This window comes from Acanthisitta chloris, unplaced genomic scaffold (genome assembly GCF_000695815.1).
Source record: "Acanthisitta chloris isolate BGI_N310 unplaced genomic scaffold, ASM69581v1 scaffold7532, whole genome shotgun sequence".
Lineage (NCBI taxonomy): Eukaryota > Metazoa > Chordata > Aves > Passeriformes > Acanthisittidae > Acanthisitta > Acanthisitta chloris.
In genome coordinates this window covers 64,044-85,691 of record NW_008661209.1, presented here as the reverse complement: position 1 = coordinate 85,691, position 21,648 = coordinate 64,044, and the positions used below count along the sequence as shown (strand labels likewise).

At 41.8% G+C, this 21,648-nt stretch overlaps 1 protein-coding gene across 3 annotated transcripts in view; it reads left to right on the top strand.

Moving 5' to 3' along the window:
* FAM49B (family with sequence similarity 49, member B) overlaps nucleotides 1-12,708 on the top strand; it is a 44,178-nt gene extending 31,470 nt beyond the window's left edge. For 2 of the 3 annotated variants that reach the window (XM_009070148.1, XM_009070149.1), the window contains 9 exons: nucleotides 879-1,000; nucleotides 2,789-2,894; nucleotides 3,843-3,979; nucleotides 4,684-4,761; nucleotides 4,862-4,978; nucleotides 5,667-5,746; nucleotides 6,891-7,017; nucleotides 9,395-9,465; nucleotides 11,914-12,708. In XM_009070148.1, the coding sequence (XP_009068396.1) occupies nucleotides 879-1,000; nucleotides 2,789-2,894; nucleotides 3,843-3,979; nucleotides 4,684-4,761; nucleotides 4,862-4,978; nucleotides 5,667-5,746; nucleotides 6,891-7,017; nucleotides 9,395-9,465; nucleotides 11,914-11,977 (902 nt within the window). In that variant the 3' untranslated portion in view covers nucleotides 11,978-12,708. Of the gene's footprint in view, nucleotides 1-878; nucleotides 1,001-2,788; nucleotides 2,895-3,842; nucleotides 3,980-4,683; nucleotides 4,766-4,861; nucleotides 4,979-5,666; nucleotides 5,747-6,890; nucleotides 7,018-9,394; nucleotides 9,466-11,913 lie in introns of all 3 variants that reach the window. The other variant, XM_009070150.1, reaches the window with a different exon arrangement.
* Nucleotides 12,709-21,648: the final 8,940 nt, after the last annotated feature.

Sequence of the window (21,648 nt, the reverse complement as noted above, 5' to 3'; positions counted from 1 at the left end):
AAACAAACTAAACTTGGAGCTTCCATCAGAATTTTTTTTTAAAATATTAATCTGATATTGGGTGAACCATGTCCAAGATATTTGTTCTGGATGATTGTTTTTTAAGGTTAAAGCCTTTTCTTGGTTCTTCTCAAAACATATTTCTTACAGAATCACTTATTTTTTACAAATGTATGTGTAGCTTTTTTAATTTATGATCAAATATACTTTTGGGAAGTCCTTAACTAATTATAAAAAAAACCTGGGAGGCAGCATAGCTCTTTAAAGACAGGGGACAAAAAAACCAACCCATAAGCTCACACTCAGTCTTTTTGTTCTAAATTCTGGCTGTGCAATGAGTGCAATAAAGAATATGTTTTGAGAATTAAATTTATTTAGAAGTAAAAGATATAGCTCCTTTCCCAACCAATTAAGGATGAGGCAGGGAAGATGGAAAATAAACTGATGCAGTGTTTGTAGATAACAACAGACATGGGACACCTCCTCTGCTATCTGCAATGAGTGTGTCTTTTGAGTGTGCACCTAAGCCTCTTCCAATGAGCCTGTGCTGCACCCCTAGTGAGATTATGTGACAGTCATAAAGACAACTTGTCAGGATTTCTTCTCCTAATTGGATTTTAAATAAGTCATGAGGGATAGGTTCTAGGTTCCAGGTGGATTTTTGGGATGGTAAATGAAGCTAAGAGATTATACTAAAATGAATACAAGTACCCTCTTGGAGTTCCTCAGACATTGTAGTAGCTCTTCAGAGAATGAAAGTAATTCTTGATGAGTTGCTGCATGAAGAAAGAACTTGTCCCATAGGTGATGGTTTACCTATTGAATTCCATATTGTTGTTAAATACATATATATATATTTAATATGTTCTGCTGTTTAGATGCCCAACCTACAGAATCTGAAAAGGAAATTTATAATCAGGTGAATGTAGTGTTAAAGGATGCAGAAGGAATACTGGAAGACTTGCAGTCATATAGAGGAGCTGGCCATGAAATACGAGAGGTGAGCTAGAGCATTACGATTGTGCACAACCTGTGGTTGTTCATTGTCTGATCCTAACCAAATACTGCTGGGGTTTAACTTTGCTTGCAGGAGCTGTTTTGGCAGAGCATGTTGTCTATTAAAATCACTGTCTTGAATTTCTGCTCTGGAATGTTTCTTTTTAACAGCAAAACAGATGTTGCTTGTTTCAATCATATTAATCCACATATGTGATAGCAAACGATGCTTCTCAAACTTTTTAGGGAACGTTGCTATTGATTTTTCTTTATATTCCCACATAAGCTCTTCTTGATTTGTAGTGAATTTGGAAAGAGCGTGGTACGACTACAGTGCAATACTGAGTAGTGTTGACATCTTCTTGTACAGTAGTTGGAGAAGTCTGGTGTGGTAGTCCTAACACAAAAGACATCTCATTTTCAATCCCTTTTAATTGGCTTTTATTTGCTAAAGTAGATCTTTGGAACAGAAGCAAAGTTTCTGCACAGAATGTCACTCCATTTTTCCTTTATCTTTAAGAAAGAGTGGAATAAATACTCTCCCAAACCCCTTTCTTTCTTCCTCACACACAGCAATTGGGGCTGCTTTGCTCCTGAATTGAGGAGTTACTCACTGTAACATACTCTTAAGAAATACCATTAGATAGGAGGAGTCTCTGCTCACTCCAGGTGAATTTGTGATACTCATAGCCATTCAGCTTTGAGAGTTGTTCTCTCTGTTGAATTCACAAGGTGGGTTTAAGAAGGGTAGCTGTGTCACATGAAACCCTTAGGAGGGGAGATAGCTTATTTGTCCTTCAAGGAAGGAGCATGTTCAGGGAGAGGCTGTAGGATTGTGCAGGAATTTGTGTCTCAGCCTGCAGCTCCCGTGGAGAAAGGAGAGACACTCCTGAGAGGAGGTTGACATGACAGGGAGGAAATTTTGTAGGGACCAGAGGGGACTGTGCTGCAGCTCACAGCCCAGGAGTGACTGCAACAGATTTTGGAAGCAAGGACTTGACTGGAAGATGCAGCAGGAGAGTTATGAAGATTTTTATTTCTGTTTTCTTAGTAATTTTCAGTTGCTAAGTAGTGGAGTTTCTATCTTAAAAACCTGGACAGGTTTAATTTAATGCGCTGTATGTCTGGGAGGTTTACTATAAAGACAAGGTTGATACAGGTATCTCTCAAAGCTCTGGTATACACCATGTCTTGGTGGTGCTTTATGTTGTTGATTGTGCATAAATGTCCCTATTGTAATATTTAGCCTGAATTTAACTGCAAATTTGTTTTGTCTTTGCAAGTTCAGGAATTGATAATAGATACCAACATTAGGATGAGGCTTTGATCACTAAACTGGTTTTGCTTGGAGGTACCCCAGTAAAGTTGTTGATTTTAATTAATTGGGTCTGGTTATGCAAATTTTTTTAGCTGAGTGGCTTTATTTTTAAATACTTCCTTATGCTCTCTCCAAGTTGTTTTCCTGTTCAGGATACTTACTTCCAACACAGGTATTCTGAGCTTTTTTGGAACTGACACAGGTTAGTGCAGGTTTTTCTCTCAACTGGAAACTTTTCAGTTAGGTAGAATTTTTAATTATTATTTTGTCAAACAGTTGTCCTGCATAGATTTTTGGTTGGGGTTCTTTTGTTTGGTTGGTTGTTTTGGGGTTTTTTTTGTTTGGTTCATTGTTTTTTCGGGGGGTTTTTTTTTTGTTTTGTTTTGGGTTTGGGGGGATTTTTTTGTTTGGTCAGCAGTGCATGAGTTATTCTTAATCTAAACATACTTTTCTCCTCTCGTTTTCTAATCTAAGGCAATACAGCATCCCAATGATGAGAAGCTGCAGGAGAAGGCATGGGGTGCAGTTGTTCCACTAGTAGGCAAACTAAAGAAATTCTATGAATTTTCTCAAAGACTAGGTAAGTGGAAAGGTATTATCAACTTGGAGGTTTTTGTCTTCACTAATTGGTACATTTGGCATATTTAGACATGATCACATCTGCATATTACCTTGTGTGTGACAGAAAACTTGGTTCAGTGGATGTCCAAGAGGAGAGAGAGAATGGGAGCATACTTGTAATCAGTTTTTCTCTACTCCTTTAGTAACTCTGGGAAGCAGTAACCAACTGATTGTTTAAAAATTAGTAGACTGAAGAATCAGAAATTAATTCTGTCAGTGTTTCTGATAACAAGAGTACTTAAAAGTTACTGTATTATTCCTCCATGAACACCAGAAATAATTTGATCTGTGGAAATGGCTGATCTTGGTTCACAGAGGTGTAGTACTTCATGCCTCTTATGAAACCTACTTGACCGATGTGGTGTCTAAACTGATAAAATCTATTAGACTTGTTTTTTAACAAACTGGTTTTATGTCACTTTTAATCAGTTATTAGCATAGCCCATGAGAAAATGAGTTCAAATAATGGCAACGTTTTGCAGGCAAGTTCTGCTTTGTTAAAGAGATGAGATTTTTCTCAACATGAACAGGAATTACATGGATTATGGATTATAAATTATCTTAAATAAGACATGACTTCTGCTTGTAGTTATGTGTTATCTTAAAGGCTGAAGTCTGCTAACACAGGTTATTGAAATGTGTTTTGTACAAGTGGTGCAGACCAAGCTTGAATAAAACTTTTCAGTAAGTTTTTTCTGGCTGTCAGTACTGATGAGACCTAGTGCGTACAGCAGTTTGTGGCTAAATAGGACAACACTGACACATAGATAAGCAATTCCTCGAGTCCCTTTATTATTAATTGCCATGTATTTATCAGATGTATATTTTAAGTCTGGCATCAGAATAGCAGCCAGTAGAGATGTAAGAAGCAGGTGCAGTTGTATATTGCAAAGTACTCTCATTTTAGAGGCAGGACTGAGAGGCCTGTTGGGAGCCCTGACGAGCACTCCGTATTCCCCCACACAACACCTGGAGCGAGAGCAGGCTCTTGCCAAGCAGTTTGCAGAAATTCTTCACTTTACACTCCGATTTGATGAGCTCAAGGTAAGAACTTGTAATTTTGTGAGCACAAAGGCTAGCAAGAAGCAGGCAAATCTGTTTACTGAAGCAATCCATGCTGTATTCGGTTCTAGCATAGAGTGTGCAGTAGATACTCAAAAATGCTTAGCTTGTTCACGTGACCTGGAGTTAGATTAAACTGGAAGGCAGATGAAATATAATATTAGCTTTAGGCACTCAATATATTTCAGTTCATATTAATCATGTTTCTTACCTGAATTTGGCATATCTCTTGGGATAATGCTGCTGCTTTTAGTTTGTGTACACTCGTATCCCAGCTATTTTCTTGCTAATGTGCAAAGAATTAAGGTGAAGTGATAATTAATTTGCTGGTCTGATCCTTGGAGTCAAAGTAGCAAAGCAACTTTTTGCAGCCTATTAATTTCCAATTCCTGTTTAGGAGACTTTTTATTATTAGATCTTTTATTAGACTTTTTATTTTATTTTTTATTTTATTTTTAGATCTTTTATTAGACTATTATTAGACTTTTCTTATTAGATCTTGTTCTCCAAAAGTCTGAGCAATTAGCCAGAAATCTTTGTGTTCTGCTTATCAATATCCAACATATGCCAGGCCTTTTTCCTTCAGGAAGTTCAGTATTTTCTTGTTCTCGGTATTATTCTTTATGAAAATGTGTCTTCATATTTTTTGAGTTTGTCACAACTCTTTTGCTTCCATGTCTATGTAGATGACAAATCCTGCTATACAGAATGACTTCAGCTATTATAGAAGAACTCTGAGCCGTATGAGGATTAACAATGTCCCAGTAGGTAACCCTTGGATGAGATTGAAATGTAATGTTATACTACCATCTCTCTTCTTTGTGTACAGAACAACTAAACTCTTTTTTTTCCTCTGTTTTGTAGGCAGAGGGAGAAAATGAAGTAAATAATGAGTTGGCAAACAGAATGTCTTTATTTTACGCTGAAGCAACGCCAATGTTGAAAACCTTAAGTGATGCTACAACAAAGTTTGTGTCAGAGGTAAGAGTGTAAATTGATGGCTTGGATAGTGTGCTTCAGAGCACTTCAAGGCCAGGCATAATTTGGAGCACAAAACTTCTGCCGGGCTTAATTGGACATCTAGGAAATCAAATGTTTTTGAGCCTTGAGAAATGTAGTGTCTTTCTCAGATGCTATAGAGATTACTGATTCAGCCAGCCAAGGTAATGAATAGCATTACATCAGTAGTGATAGCTTTCCCCAAAGAGGGAGGTGGGACAGGTACATGTTTTGCCTGCTTTTTGGTATTGAGCAGAAAATGCAGAAAACAGAAAGGAAAACAGCTTGGTTCTCTGTGCTTGAGATAGGGAGTGGAGTTGAAATGTAGCTTCTCTTTCTCAGAAGTCCCAAGACTTCCATTACGCCGTTTAAAGTCAAGTATACTACGTGATTGCAGAATTGCAGGGGAAAAAGAGACAATAATGTCTATGGTGTGGTTATTTGACTACAAACAAGCAAGCTAAACATATGCAGTAGACTTTGCTCTGTAAGTTGCTAATCTATATGGTAGCATTGAAAAAAAACCACTGCAAGACTTACCCAACTTCCATAGTTGTGTTGATGTTTTTAATTCCTCCACACTGTCATGCCAGCAGATCACTGATTTGATTTAGGCTTTGTAATATAATACATCACAATAATTGAATTGGAAACTGTTAATCTTTTGCAGAATAAAAATTTACCGATAGAGAATACAACAGATTGCTTAAGCACCATGGCTAGTGTGTGCCGGGTCATGCTGGAAACCCCGTGAGTATCAACAGTTCTTGGGTATGAGTCAGCTCTCTATTTCAGACATGACTTGTGATGCATAAGGTGAAAAAAATATAATTGGGATAATTAGGAACTATGGTGTTTTCTTTTTACCGGCCTAGCTGTTTACCTTGACATGAAACCACCTTGTCTCGTTTTGCTAGCCACGCAAATCATTCACTTTGCTTTTCTGAACATATTAATATTTTAAAACAGAATGGCTGTGAAGGCAAGACAGCCTCTTGGCACTCTTTATAAGTGGTTTTTCTCATGTATAATTCAGAGAAATAGACTATTTGAGCATGATTGCCTAGGGCCTCTTGAAAGAGGGGCTGTGGGCAATGTGCTGGATGGTGTGTCCTTGTGGGCTGGCCTGGCTGTAACAAAATGACAGTGTCCCTCTCCAGGGAATAACGAGATGACTTCTAGGCATGAAGGCAGCCTGTTGTCTACTGTATGTTCGAGAGGCACTGGGAGTATGACCAAAAAGTCAGACTAAACTTTGAATTTTTTATTTTTGATTTTATTTTACCTGTTTCTTCTGTGTTCTAAGTAGCTTTCCATTGGTAAAATTACTCAGGCATGAGCTATGTCTTACTTAAGTTTCTGTCAAACACCACAGTACATTTGTTTGGAGTACCTGAAGAGCTCGAAACATTTATATTCTTACCCTTCTTAGGAGTGGACTGTTCCATTCAGGAAAGTAGTTAAATGTTGTTCATTAGCTTGGGGTTTTTTTCATTTTTTTTTTTTCTTCTGAATCAGAAGTTTGGGAATGTGTTAGAGAGTGGTATGGAAAAGTGTAGGAAGCATTGAAAGCAAAATTAGTGTGTCTTGTTTTTAAAGTTTTTATATCTGAAAAAACCATCAAACCAAACATGAAATACAGGGTCCTGTTTTAGGTTTGAGAATCTTTGTTAGTCTCCAGGTAGCTCTTTCTAAGCAGTTTGCTGACTTGTAGGCAAGTTATTGAAAGGAAAAAAGAAATCTCATAAGTTTGGGTAGGTAGATTTAGGGGGGTTGGTTTTTGTGGGTTTTTTTTCGCTGAGGATTTATGGTGGAATTTTTCTCTTTAATTTTGGTTGTTACTAGTATGTACTCATGTGTTTCATAGATAATAACTTGTGTTTTTGAATTACAGTGAATATAGAAGCAGGTTTACAAATGAGGAAACAGTATCATTCTGTCTGAGGGTAATGGTGGGTGTCATCATACTCTATGACCACGTGCATCCGGTGGGGGCTTTTGCCAAGACTTCAAAAATTGATGTAAGTTCATTGTTACTAAATAATCTTTTAAGTATTGAAATGGTGTGTAGGCTTCTTCTTGCTCTTCCAGGTTCTAGTAGCAGATGTATACTTTGGATTGATGCTAAATGCATTGAGGTAGCTGTTAACAAACTATATATATTTAAGTAGTGAGAAATACAAATTAGGCCCTCAAACATGTAAATGGTCATTGTTAGATCATGAAAAGTCTGGTTTTATGGAGTTCAGGTAGTGTTTTGAAATACTTGTAAACAGTGGTTGTGTCAAAAGATCCAAATCAGAATGACTGAAAATAGCAACAGCATGTAGCTTGTTCTTCACTGTCTGGTAAACAGTTCAATTCATCGTGCACCAGTCTACAGTTTTTTAACTTTCTGCTGTTTTTTGGTGGTAAGTCTGTGGAATACATGATGTTACTGTATGTGTCTGTGTGGTTGTTTCAAATGGACTGTTATCCCATTGTATTTGCTATAGAGTTGGTCATTGGCTGAATGTCACAATTCTTCATGGATTTATGATAAACTGTTTTTGTTCACAGTTCCCTTTTGGATTTTGATAAATCAGAGCTTAACATGAAAGTTGTATTAGAGATATCACAGAGTCATAGAATGGTTTGGGTTGGAAGTTTCCTTAAAGACCTTCTAGTTCCAACCCTCCTGCCCTGGGCAGGGACACCTTCATAGAATCAACCAGATTGGATGAGACCTCAAAGATCGTCGAGTCCAACCCTACTGTGGTTACTAGACCATGGCACTAAGTGCCACATCCAGTCTCAGCTTGAAAACCTCCAGGGATGGTGAATCCATCACCTCCCTGGGCAGCCCATTCCAATACCTGATCACTGTCTCTGTAAAAATCTCTTCCTAATATCCAACCTAACCCTCCCCTGGCAGAGCTTGAGTCTGTGCCCTCTTGTCCTACTGCTGGTTGCCTGGGAGAAGAGACCAACCCCCACCTGACTTCAACCTCCTGTCAGGCAGTTGTAGAGGGTGATAAGGTCTCCCCTGAGCCTCCTCCAGGCTTCCACTAGACCAGGTTGCACCTGGCCTTAAACACTTCCAGGAATCGGGCAGACGCAACTCTAAGTTTAAAGTCATTCTCACTTCTCATCTCCATTACACACCCTTGTAAAAAGTCCCTTTCCAGCTTTCTTGTAGCCCCACTTAGGTACCTGAAGGTGCTGTGAGGTCTCCCCAGAGCTTTTTCTTCTTCATGCTGAACTGCCTCAACTCTCTCAGCCACCTGGCCTTAAACACTTCCAGGAATCGGGCAGACGCAACTCTAAGTTTAAAGTCATTCTCACTTCTCATCTCCATTACACACCCTTGTAAAAAGTCCCTTTCCAGCTTTCTTGTAGCCCCACTTAGGTACCTGAAGGTGCTGTGAGGTCTCCCCAGAGCTTTTTCTTCTTCATGCTGAACTGCCTCAACTCTCTCAGCCTGTCTCCATAAGAGAGGTGCTCCAGTGATCATCTCCACCTGGCCTTAAACACTTCCAGGAATCGGGCAGACGCAACTCTAAGTTTAAAGTCATTCTCACTTCTCATCTCCATTACACACCCTTGTAAAAAGTCCCTTTCCAGCTTTCTTGTAGCCCCACTTAGGTACCTGAAGGTGCTGTGAGGTCTCCCCAGAGCTTTTTCTTCTTCATGCTGAACTGCCTCAACTCTCTCAGCCTGTCTCCATAAGAGAGGTGCTCCAGCCCTCTGATCATCTCTGTGGCCTCCTCTGGACTCATTCCAACAGGTCCATGTCATTCTTCGGTTGGGGATCCCAGAGTTGGGTCCAGGTGGGGTCTCACAAGAGAGAGGGTGGAGGATCACCTCTCTTGACCTGTTGGCCACACTCCTTTTCATGCAGCCCAGGATACACTTAGTTTTCTGGGCTGCAAATGCATATTGCGAGGTCATATTGAACATCTTGTCCACCAACACACCCAAGTCCTTCTCAGGGCAGTTCCCAGTCCATTCTCTGCTCAGCCTGTATTTGTGCTTGGGATTGCCCTGACCCGGGCAGGACCTTGCTCTTGGACTTGTTGATCTTCGTGAAGTTCACATGGACTTACTTCTCAAGCCTGTCCAGACCCCTCTGGATACCATTTGCTTCCCTCCATGTCAACCATACCATGCAGCTTGGTGTCATCAGTGAACTTGCTGAGGGTGCACTCAGGATGCAGCTTTTTAAGTAGCTAAGCCAGACTGTCACATTAAAATATAATACCGAAAGCTTAATTCCTTTCTAATATCCAGAAAATGTCTTTACACTGCTGCTATTTTTAAAAACTTACATTTTCTCTTTGACAAACTGAATATGAAACATTTCTGTAAACTCAGAATATATTAGCATGAGAAAAACTATATAAATTTCTTGTCTTCTAGATGAAAGGATGCATTAAAGTTCTTAAAGACCAGCCTCCTAACAGTGTAGAAGGCCTTCTAAATGCTCTCAGGTACTCTTTTTTGTATTTTTAAGATATATATATATTTCAATGTGATTTTTCATTAATTGTTCAGGGCATTTTCTTCAGCAGCAAAGTATTCACTCTTACAGGGAAAGGCAGATGTGATTATTGCAGGCTTCTCTTCCAATGCCTCATGAGACAAGGATGCATAAAGAAGCTCCTGTGCTTTAACAGCTGCATTGTACATTTGCACTTGTTCATTCTGAGATAACTTTTTGCATTCTTTACCTGCATGCAGGTTAAGAGTGAATTGGTATGGTATGGTAAGTAACTAGAAATTGTTCCTCATTCAGAAAATACTTATAGGGAGGTACTTAAGTCATAAGTCTCAATGCTTTTGCTGTAGAATAGATGAGACAAGAAGTTGCCACATTAATTGGAGAGGTAAAGAAAAAATAATAATTTAGTATATTAGCCTAAAACCTGCTAATTTGAGTCATAAAGCTGTATCTGTGACCAGCAACATGCTCTTCGTATGGGTGTCCAGCATCACAGGAGTGGCAAAAAGTGCCAAAATGTGCCAGACAGATGAAATCTTCATTCTTGTCTTTACTTGGAAAAATATCATATTACTTTGGTAACAGCTAACTATACCTGGGTGTTGTTACTCATGCACTTTGGAATGTGGAAACTTCAGTTTGTTTTGCCTGAAAGCATGAAGTTGTGTTTTGGTTTTCTTACCTGTAGTGAAACTGCTGTAATTTCATTTGCCCTCTTTTTATTATTTTTCTGGTTTTGTGTTATGATGTGGTAAGAAGTGAAATAGTGTGGTGTTAAAAGTGGGTTCATTTGCAAAGTTTTGTCAGATTATTAAAAAAAAATAAATGTCTAGGCTTAATTTGAAACTTCACATGAGCATTTCCATCCGTAAATGATGTTGTTCTTCTCTGAACCTCCTGTTACATGATCAGTCTTTGAGATGGTGATGAGTGAAACCACAAACTTCCAGAGGGAAAACACTGCATTAGCATTTATTTTCTGACTAGTTTATCATGTTTGCAGCTGAAAATGAACACCAGCCTTACTCGTACCCCATTTTTTCCCATCATTGTTGACACTACTAAAGTGCATGGAAGGTGCAGTTCTGGTTCTCACTGTGAGCATTACTTTGTGGTTAGCAGTGTAAATTCAGTGCTGTCGTGCTGACCTTTTCCCACACCAACCCTTCCCATGCATGGATGCTTTAACAGTCCTGGTTTCATGCATTGGATTACTTGTTTGGGTGGATATTTAAACCAAACCACATTTGGAAGCGTGAGGAAGATGCAGAGGTGAGCTGCTGTGTGTTCCTGAGGTGAATGCTGGTTCAAGATGATGTCATGACAAGTTAAGTCCAAATCTAAGTCTTTGATTCTGGAAGGCTGTTAGAAGTTCTCAGGAGATACAGGTAATGTGTTTCAAAAGCCAATGGAAGGTGGTATGGATTTTGGAGGGAGATCAGCTGTTTGTAATTTCAAATTCATATGAGTATTGTAATCATGTTCAGCTTTTTCACATGGGCAGAACACCAAGTGCAATAACTTTTCAGGATTTAAGAAGACCTTAGGTCTCTTGTTTGTGGAAAGTATAAATTATGAAAAAGTGTTGAAATCTGCATTGATACTAATATCCAAACCAAAAAGTCATTGTATATTCTCCAAGTGAACAAGTAAAATAACACTGCAGTTGTGGATAACAATGAAAGTGCTAATTTAACATGTTAAATGTAAGTTATAACTTACATTTAACTTCCTCTATAGAGGAAGTTTTTATTTGCTTTTATATCAGTTAGGAAGAAAGATCAGGGAAATAAATCATGCAAAGGATCCAGCATTCAGAATATACAGTACTCTCTTTTAAAAATAGAGATAACTGAGTTTTTTATGGTGATTTAAAAATGTGCTATTGTCCTAGAGAATTTTGAAGGGGAAGGGGCTGGAGTAAGCAAATGTGTATACCTTTAGTTTTAGCAGCACAGTCACTTTACTAAGCAGGAAAATAGGCTGAAAAGGGATTAGATCCGTTATCATTGAGGGATCTTAGAAAGGTTTGGTCCCTGGAAGTTTTGAAGAAAAGTTTGTGGAGCTATGGTTTATTTGAAGATGTTTCCTGTGGGCAGAGACCTCAGGGTGAGTCTGATGGATAATTACCTGTCACCAGTAATGATAATGTGAGTTTGCTATGCAATGGCCTATGAGCAAAAAAGCCAATGTCCAGCTGAGGCTGAGCTCCCTTTGGTGCAAGGCTGCTGGGTTATAATTCTGATTGATAATAGCATTTTCGGATCAGAAGGTGTGATTTGTGTCCTTGGTAGCCATGGTGGTTGGGGTGGTAATCCTTGGCTGAGGGTTTTGCTCTGGACCAATTGGGTTGAGCCATAAACCAAGTAATTACATACTGGTTAAGCCAAAGTGCAGTGGCATGTGTGCTCATCTTGACTTTTATTTCTGTGTTTAGGTACACAACAAAGCATTTGAATGATGAGACTACCTCCAAGCAAATTAAATCCATGTTGCAATAACAATTACCTGGAATTCGCACCTGCTGTAGACAGTATTCTGCAATGACTGAGATGCACAGATTTTTTTTTTTTTTAGTGATTGCAACTACTATCTCGTTCATTCTTGCTTTTTATTTTCTCTCTTCCTGTTTACCCTTTTTTTTAATCACTTTCTTGTTCTTAAGTAAGCTCAGACTTCTTTTCTGTGCCAAATCAATGAAAATTATCAATTCTGGAAAGTATTTCTACTTTTCAGAATAGCCATCCTAAGTGGCAGCTAATTATGCGTTGCATTTGGATTTCTCTGTACTGGGGAAAGATTTGTGACTTGAACTAAATATTTTTAAACTTGTGGTTTTTTTCTTTTTTTGAAAAACTAATATTTAATATTGCTTCTTCTGCATGGCAAGACTGCCTACTTCTGCTATTTAAAAATCCCTGGATGACTTCATTTTCTATTGCAGCTTATTTTCATGTGCAACCATGAGGAAACTAAAAGCAGATTTGTTTAAATTAACTGTGTTTGTACAAAATGGTACCCAACACAAAGGTTTTTTTAAATGAGTAAAAACTGTTTTGTTTAAAAGTTACGTTTGCATTTTGACTCATTTTTGTAAGGATGTATGTTGTATGTTTAACCTTTAATAACTAACGTTAAACTGTGGTGTGTGCGTAGCAAAATTACGTATGCATGTTCATGTCAAATGATTGGCTGTGGATAAGATAATAAAATCAGCTTTCATTTTTCTAAGTGTGGTTTGATTTACCAGTATTTTGAGTGAGATGTCTTCGTGCTCTTTGGATTTTTACAAAAAAATAAATTTATAAATTTTATATAGTGAAAACTCTGCTGTTTCATTACCAGTAACCACTAGTCTAATCCACTGATTTAAGCCTAGTGTATCTTAGGGTTCTTGTTTTCCACTCTGTGCTGCTTCCCTGTCCTCAGAAATGTTATTTAGACAGCATTCCTGGGGAGGAACTTTGTACAGTCCATCTAGATCCCAGTGGATGCTGCTGAAGAACCTGCATCTTGGCTACCCATGCTGACTTCTCAGTACAGTCACCATTTCTATCCATACCAGCAATAGGGAGATGAATTTCCCTCACTCTGTACTGGTGTATAGTCTTGTGGACCTAGGTATTTGAGCTGTGTAAAATCTGAATAATCTTAGTATACTAAATAATATTTCTCCTTTGGGTAGCATTTTACGGTAACAGGTGCTGAATAGGTTGGTGAAGAAATTAAAGTTTTTTTGGGAGGGGAAGAATTGAAGGGAAATACCCAGCCCTCCAGAAGGACCTTGGCAGGTTGGAGAGATGGGCAGAGAAGAAACATGTGAAATTCAGCAAAGGTAAATGCAGGGCCCAGCACCTGGGGAAGAATAACCCCAAGCACCAGTGCAGGTTGGGGGCTGACCTGTTGGAAAGCAGCTCTGTGGAGAAGGACCTGGAGGGTCCTGGTGGACAACAAGCTGTCCCTGAGCCAGCAGTGTGCCCTTGTGGCCAAGGCAGCCAGTGGTATCCTGGGCTGCATTAGGAGGAACATTGCCAGCAGGTCAAGGGAGGTGATCCTGCCTCTCTACTAAGCCCCAGTGAGGCTACATCTGAAGTAGTGTCCAGTTCTCGGATCTCCAGTGTAAGAGAGACATGGAGCTCCTGGACCAGGTCCAGTGGAGAGCAATGAAGATGACTAAGGGACTGGAGCATCTCTCTTAAGAGGAAAAGTTGGGGGAGTTGGGCCTGTTCAGCCTCAAGAAAATAACACTGAGAGGGGACCTCATTGGTGTCAGGAGAATGGAGCCAGGCTCTTCTTGGTGGTGCCAAGCAGTAGGACAAGAGGCAATGAACAGAAACTCTTGCACAGGAAGTTCCACCTGAACATGGAAGAACTTATTTACTGTGCAGGTGAGTGCACACTGGAACAGATTGCCCAGAGAGGTCATGGGATCTCCCTCACTGGAGGACCATTGGACTCAGTCCTGTGCCATGTGCTCTAGGATGACCCTACCTGAGCAGGGAGGTTGGAAGGTATGACCCCCACAGTGGTCCCTTACAATCTTGCCTATTCTGGCATTCCCTAAAAACAAGAATTGCTAGAAAACATCTCTGGGAAATAGCATGTTTTGCTTTGACGGGCAAACATTAGTGCACCTCACTTGCATGGTGCTGTTTTGATTATGCCTAAAATGAGTTGTCAGTGTTCTGGAAAGGAGATTTGAAACCTGCAGGCAAGTGTGAACCCCTGGGCTTTATTTGCTGGACACATAATATTCTGTCACTTTACATAGCACACTGGCTCCAGATATACTGGTGTGGCCATGCTGGATTTCTTGTGAATACCTGTTATGCACCAGTAAGAAATAATCCTTTTATGTGTTGTGTTTGGTTTTGGAAAGAAGAGATACACAAATTTTAAATCAGTTGGGTGGGAGTGTCAATCTGCCTGAGGGTAGGAAAACTTTACAGAGAGATCTGCACCAGCTTTATCAGTGCGCTGAGGACAACTGCATGAGGTTCAGCAAGGTGAAGTGCTGGTCCTGCCCTTGGGACACAACAACTCCAGGCAGCACTAAGGCTGGGGGAAGAGTGGCTTGAGTGTTGTTTGTCAGAAAGGGACGTTGTGTGTCAGAAAGGGACTTGGGAATGCTGGTGGACAGGTGCTCAATATGAGCCAACAGTGTGCACAGGTGGCTAAGAAGGCCAATGGCACCTTGGCCTGTATCAGAAACAGTGTGGCCAGCAGGACTAGGGAAGTGATCATCCCCCTGTGCTTGGTATTGGTGAGGCCACACCTTGAGTCCTGTGTTCAGTTTTGGGCCCCTCAATTGAAAAAGGACAGTGAAGGGCAATGAGGCTCATAAAAGGTCTGGAAAACATGTAATGTGAGGAATGGCTGAGGGAATTGGGTTTGTTTGGCCTTGAGAAGAGGCAGCTCAGGGATGATCTCATGGCTCATGGTGAGGGGATGGTCTCTTCTGCCATGGCTGCAGTGAGAGGACTAGAGGGAACAGTCATAAACTGAGACAGAGGAGATTCAGATTATATCTTAAGAGAAATTGTTTTCCCTGTTAAGGCGACCAGTCACCATCCCTGGAAATGTTAAGAGGTGTCTGAATCTGGTGCTGGAGGATATGGTTTAAGGTGTAGGGATTACAGCAGAGTGACAGGTTGGACTTGATCTTAGAGTTCTCCTCCAACCTTGATGATTCTATGACACTTGCAGAGTTTAAGGAGGTTCAAATGTGTATTGTGGGTACCTGTGTGTCCACCTCTGTTAGGGCAATACATTTTTCTTTCCTGCCAAAGATGCTTGGCCAAGATCCCTGCCACAGAGAAACCAGCCCAAGTGCTGTGCTGGCTGCAGGAAAAAAATACTCTTGCTTTAACATGATACTGCTCTCTAGTCCCTTTGGTAATACCAGATGAATCCAGATAAGAAGGGACAAAACTGTGGATTTGTTTGGTTTTTTTAAAAAAGAAAAACTATTTCCTGGAATTGCATGAATATTACTAATTGTGTACGACCAACCTTTTTGCATGGATCTGAAAGGGAAATGGTCCTCATCAGTTCATTACACTGAGGAGAAAATAATTTAGTGTCAGCCTTGTTACTGCAAATACAGTTAAGGAATAATAATCCCAGGAGGAGCAGATCATGCTCCTGTCCAGTGTTGTTTTTTGGAAGTAAAGCTTTCTAAAGGAAACCTAATTTATAGAGAATGTCTTTTAAACACAACTTGCGTATTTGACAGTTTTTACTTCTGATCTCATCAGAAAACACTTGAAACAGTAAATCCAGCCTGGGTGCTGTTATGGAAGAACCAGCCATACAGCAGACTTCTTCTTTGTCTTGCCTCAGTGGCTGCTGACTAAAACAGCACAGAATTTCTTCAGTCAATTATTTTGGACAGCTCTTCCTTTCTGCTGCCCTGCCAGCATCTTTGCTTTTAAACATTGTTGTTCTTGTGGTCTGAGGATAATTGGAGCTTTCCTTTTTTTCCTCAGGCATTTGTGTTCTGCAGTTTCTCTGTGTACTCAGCTGGAAAGGGAGATTAGAGCTGGCCTGCCTTGGAGTTGGCTGGCCCACAGCTCCGCAAGCTTCCCCACTCAGGAGCTTTCCAAGAGAAGAAAACAGCAGTGTAAAGGCCTTTCCAGTGCACCAGGCATCAGCTGTTTGCAGTTTTGAACTGAAACTGCTGCATGTTCCTGCTCGAGCTTTGGTGCTTGTTCCTTGCAAAACAGCTCTGTCATCTTACCTGCTCCACTTTAGCTGCTGTCTGTGGCAGTTGACACGAGAGCAGCTGGCCAGCCCAGCACTTACTGGCCACTAAGCAGTCTTTATCTAAGTTTTAGAAGGAAAATTGTGCTGGTTGGATGGCACCACCCCAGAGTGTGTGGTAGCCTGGAGTCTTGGCATGCTGGGCTGGGTAGCACTCGATGGTTTAAATGAACACTGCTCAAAAAAGCCATCCTCCCTGTGCTGTGAGCTGATGTTGCCACCCTATAGCTGTTGTGAGTGGAAGATGTTCTGTGTCTGCATCTCTTGAGTGTAAACACTTGCTCCTTTTTGTAAGCCTCAGATTCCAGGCACAGATGGGTCTCTGGGAGAAACAGATCCACAGTGGCATGTGTGATGTGTGTTATATACAGGAAAGAGGCTGCATGGCTAACTGTGCCACCCCCAAGCTCTGGAATGTTTCTGTAGTTCTTTAGTACCAGCCTACTTGAGTGATGTTGATTTGGTTCTTTAAATTCCACATGAAAAGTAAATTATGGAAATGTCTATACTAAAAAGGTGTCCTTTCCTGTCCATATCTTCTCCTACTTATGCAGCACATCGGTTTTTCACTTTGCCAGAAATGCTGCCTCTTTCCATGTAGTTATATTGGATTGGAGCAGATCTGAAGAGGGAGACTCTGAAATGGCTTGTTGCATGTGGACTTGGAGCATTGCTGTGCAAACATCTCACTCTGGATGTACTGTCCCCTGGCTGCTTTCTCCTGGCTCACAAGGCCAATGTCAGCATGTCTTCTGCAGCAGGGATGTGAGTATTCTTCAGGCTGTTGCTTCACTTGAAGGATGCTCATCCTCCTTTTCTTCAAGTTTTCTAAGCTTTTTATTGTCTTTCTGTACCTGAAAAGACTTAGACCCATGAAATAACTAACAAGAAAGTTTATGCAGTCACCATGAGTTTACACTTAGTTGTGGCATTTCAGAAGTGTGTAGGTGTGGAAGCTCACTGCAGTGTTCCCTGGGTGCTGCAGATGTGTAGTCTCAAATCCTGCTTGAGGTGGAAGGTGTCCTGGAGGGTTCCCTTCCCAGCTGTGGTGATGGGGTTGCTTGTTTCTCGGAATGTCTCTGTGAAGCATCTTTTATCAAAACAGAACTGGCTCTGAATTACCAGGCTATTTGCTCTTGCTCTTGCTCACCCTTTTGGCCTTTTTACTGACCTAAGACAAGTTTTTCACCCCTTTTCCCAAGCTCAGTGTAGTGTCTGCAGCTCCCCATCTGGGGGCAGTGGAGCAAGGACTAAAGCAATCCCAGTATAAAGTTCATGCTACGAATTTGCATATGAATTTTGTAACGAATTGCTATCACATGGGATATTTAAAAAACAGATGAATGCAAACAACTCAGTGCCCTGGATCTAACCAGTAATCTGCTTCCCCCTGTGCTAATGACCCTTTCAGGCTAGTCTCATCCTTCAGTTGTATTACTGTGATGATACAAAGGTGCCTAGGCAGGGTTACCACTTCTGTCACGGTTACGATACAAGAAGGGCTGTACCTGGTGAGCAAATCTAGCCAAGTACAACCTGACCCTGTCTCTCTTATCTGTGCAATGCTGTGGACCCTTTTTGTCACAGCTATAGCAGTGTGAAGCAGACATTTGTGGAGTTGTATGGGGCAGTTGTGAAGTCATCTGGTTACTGCAGGGGACTTGGCTAAGTGGTAGAATCGAACCTTCCTAGTGCTGTAATTATTTCACCTGCAAATGCTTCAGTGCATGGTAGGCTGGTAACAAGAAGCATGGACTTTGGTGTGTAATGAACATGTTTTCTGAAGTTGCTCTTGTATGTGAGTGGTCTTGGAGCTCCCAGGGCCACACATACTTGCAGCCTTTCCTCGACAGTCCTGCTCACTCATGTCTCTGTGTTTCACAGCTACAGCTTCATGCAAGGCCCTTTGTTTTCCTTTTGAAAAGCATTAATCTTATGTCTTACTTACGGAAGTGTTGATGCTGTCAGTTATCTTTCATGTGTTGCTATGATTAGAAATGATTGAGAACAGCTCCTAGGATGGCTCTTGTGACTTCAGATTGTGCAACAGGAGTTGGAGAAATTCAGGAGATATACTTGTCTTCTCCCCCTTACCAGTCTGCTGTGAATTACAGCAGTTTGCTACCCTCTCCAGGCTCCTGCCCTGGGGCTCTGCCTTCTCTGCTCACACTTGAGCCCTGTCCAGAAGCCAACATGTTACCACAGGGGTCAGAAAGGTCCAATAATTGAGATGAGGAGTTAAAAGCACCTGGTGACCATGATGGTCAAGGGGGGACATGGAAGAGCTGTGTCCTGTCCTGGCTTCTACCATGGAATTCCCTTGGTAGAGATGGCAAATCCCTTTTGATGCCAAGGTCTTCAGAGGAGTGTTTTCTGCACGTTCTCCCCTTCTTCACCATTCAGGGTATATCACTGATGTCCCCATCCTCAGCAGCAGGGAGACCTCCTGCTGCAGATGACATGTATATGTCTTTTATGTCTCTGTTTCTTGCTGGTAACCATGTACACCATGAACTGACTCAGGCAGAGAAGAGATGACCTCTATGGTCATCTTAAGTCTTAAGACAACCCCAAGTCAGAGCTGGCTCAGCAAGAGCATGTATTTGGCCTGATCTGTGGCCTGGCCCATCTTTTTCCTTGGATGCATGCAAGGAAGCAGCTGAGTTGCTTATTTTATCCTGGCTTGCCATATTCCCACATTGCATGGTTTCACATGTGCCCATTGTGTCAAAGTGGTGCTTGAACATTGGCCAAATGAGGGGCCAGTGTCCAGTCTTGGGAAAGGAGTATGTGCACACATCGAGCTCAGCCCATGGGCTGGAAACACACCCATCATGTGAAGGGGCATGTGAGACATGTCCAGTTGCAGGGTGGAGGGAGATGTTGCAGTATAAAACTGATGTCCCCATAACCAATATTTGACCCCTGATCAGCACTGGTTTAATTGAGTGCAGTGTGGGAGTGTGTTTGCTGAAAGATATGAGCTTAAGTAATGTGGACTTCTTAACCATGTTGTTTCCTAGCTTTAAAGCAATTGCCTTTATCATCCTCAGCACCCTTACTGTTGTTTTTAAGGTGATAGACTCTACTTTCAGCTCTGTGTGTCTTTGGAATGGACTGCAGTGCCTGAGAGTGAAATGCCGCTTTGAGACCCAGGCTGGAGATCCTTTCTGTATGTGGCAGCTGATTGACTGCATTCTGGCTAGAAGAATGATAATTGCTGCCATGGGAAGGAAAGTTGGCTGAAGTTACAAGGAGTTTCCTAACAATTCTCTTATGCTAATGTAAGTGTCTTGCAAGAGAAGTGGAAGAGGGTGACTCCTTGGAGACATTTTAGCCAGACTGAATAAAGGGTGAGAGGTGTCCATAAGGAAATGCTACTGCACTGAAATGGGCTGGACTGACTGACAAGTCTTTTCCATTTTAAACTAAAGTTTGCACTGGAAGTGATGCTTATGAGGTGTTCCTGCATAGGCAGTTTGAGGTGTCAAAATCCAGTGCTGGGAGGCACTGGACAAAAGCATCCTCTGCAGAGCATCAGTAATAGCTAAAAATATAACTTTGGCCAGAGTCGCAGAAAACTTTCTTTTGTATTGCATAAAATGCTCCCGGAAAAGCTGCTGCATGTTGGGAAAGAGAAAGTGGCTGTCCTGAAGATGGCAGTGATGCTCTTCTCAAACGTTTACTGGCTGAGTGCCGCTGTTCTTTGAGAGCGACTGTCCCACGCGCAAACTCTCCTTTCTATAAATTGCTGCAGTATTACTTTTCCCTTCAAAGACTCAGTGATCCATTGCTCTCTTTATTTCTTCCCCAATTTCGACACATTAACACAACTTGCTTCATGCTCTGGCTTTTCAAATGAGGAGCAATTGATGCGGTGGTGTAATTGTGTGTCTGCTCTGGAGGAGGGAACATGTTTGAAAACTGAATAGCCCCCAGACTCCGAAGCTGTGCCTCTGCTGATCTCTAAGTCTCTAAAGGATTTTGAAATATGCTGTTAATCAAAAGCTAATTAAACTTTTTAATTAGTTTTTACAGGGTGGGTTTTGTTATGGAAGGCGCTGTCTGGGTCTTTGTCGTGGAAAGCTCTTGCTTAGGAAGCAGAGCAGGAGGGTGTCAATCAGCTGCTTTGCTGAAGGACCTTCAGCCTCACAGGCACCATCATCTTCAGTGTCTGTCCCCCTTCACCTCGAGCAGAGAGAGCTGTCCCTCGTCAGTGAGGCTTTGGGGATGATGCTGTTCTCAGGGTCAGCATCGGCTGCTTTCATCCAGCTGAGTGTTGCTCCATGCTTGGCCAGCTCACAGCCCTTCCCACGCTTTGGACTCAAATTTACCTCTCAGGTCTGAGCCCTGGTCTCTGCAGCCCCAAACAGCTCCCCAGCACAGGGATGGCTCATCTGGGGCTTGGATCTGGAAACCCTTAACAGACAGATCTGAAGGGAGACCAAGCCCACCCCATCTGCTCTGGGGATGGATTTCTTCTGGAGTCTGGGGGAGTTGGAGATCCGGACCATGAGAAATTTCTGTGTTCTGACCCTAGATCAGCATTTGTAACTATTACTGTGCAGTGCTCTGTGCATCTGTGGGTGTACATCTCTCTCACATCACCCTCTGCCTCGCTGTTATAAGATTCCAATTAAACCTTTGCTCAGGTAAGGGAGGAGCTGATACTGGGCACTGCAGGGATTTCTTTGCTGTAACTCCCTCCCACACCTGGGCTGGGCTTTGGCTGCATTCTTCTTCCCCAAAACCGTTTTAGTTTGGGATGTTGTATTTCGTTTTTAAATAATGTCAGTAACAAAAGCTGCAGCTTGAGACTACACCCAGTGCAGGGGAATTTCTGCGGTCTGATTAGTGCGAGGCTAGGAATATCCCACGTTCGATTTCTCCTGTAAAGGCAGAGTTTGGCTCTTTGAATCTTCGCTGCCTTTTCAGGTCTGAAGCAGCCAAGGCTGCGCGAGACGTCCGGGGAACAACCGAGGGGCTGTGTAAGGGGATCGGAATTTGGTCAGTCTGCGCCGCTTCCTCCTCAGCGAGGCCTGGAGAATGGAGGGTTCCCCGGAGCTGAGCTGGGATGGGTTTGGGGATGTGCTGCAGCAGAGGCAGCAGCAAGCTGAGCAGCTCCAGGGGCAGCCTGAGGCTTTGAGAAAACAAGCAACGCCTGAGCATCGAGGGGCAGAGCTCTGGACCCCAAACAACGTCTGTGTGACCACATCCCTGATGAGATTTGGGACACCCTTTTTAATGAGCTTTTAGTGCAAGGTTAACATGTATGCTGATAGGAGCAGTGTGGGCTGAAAACGGGGAAATCAGACAAATTCCCATTGCAGGAGTTTGTGGGGATGCTAATTGAATTGCTTGTCTTCAGGAGTGATTCAGCCACTCAGCAGTCCTGTCACCTCTTCTAACC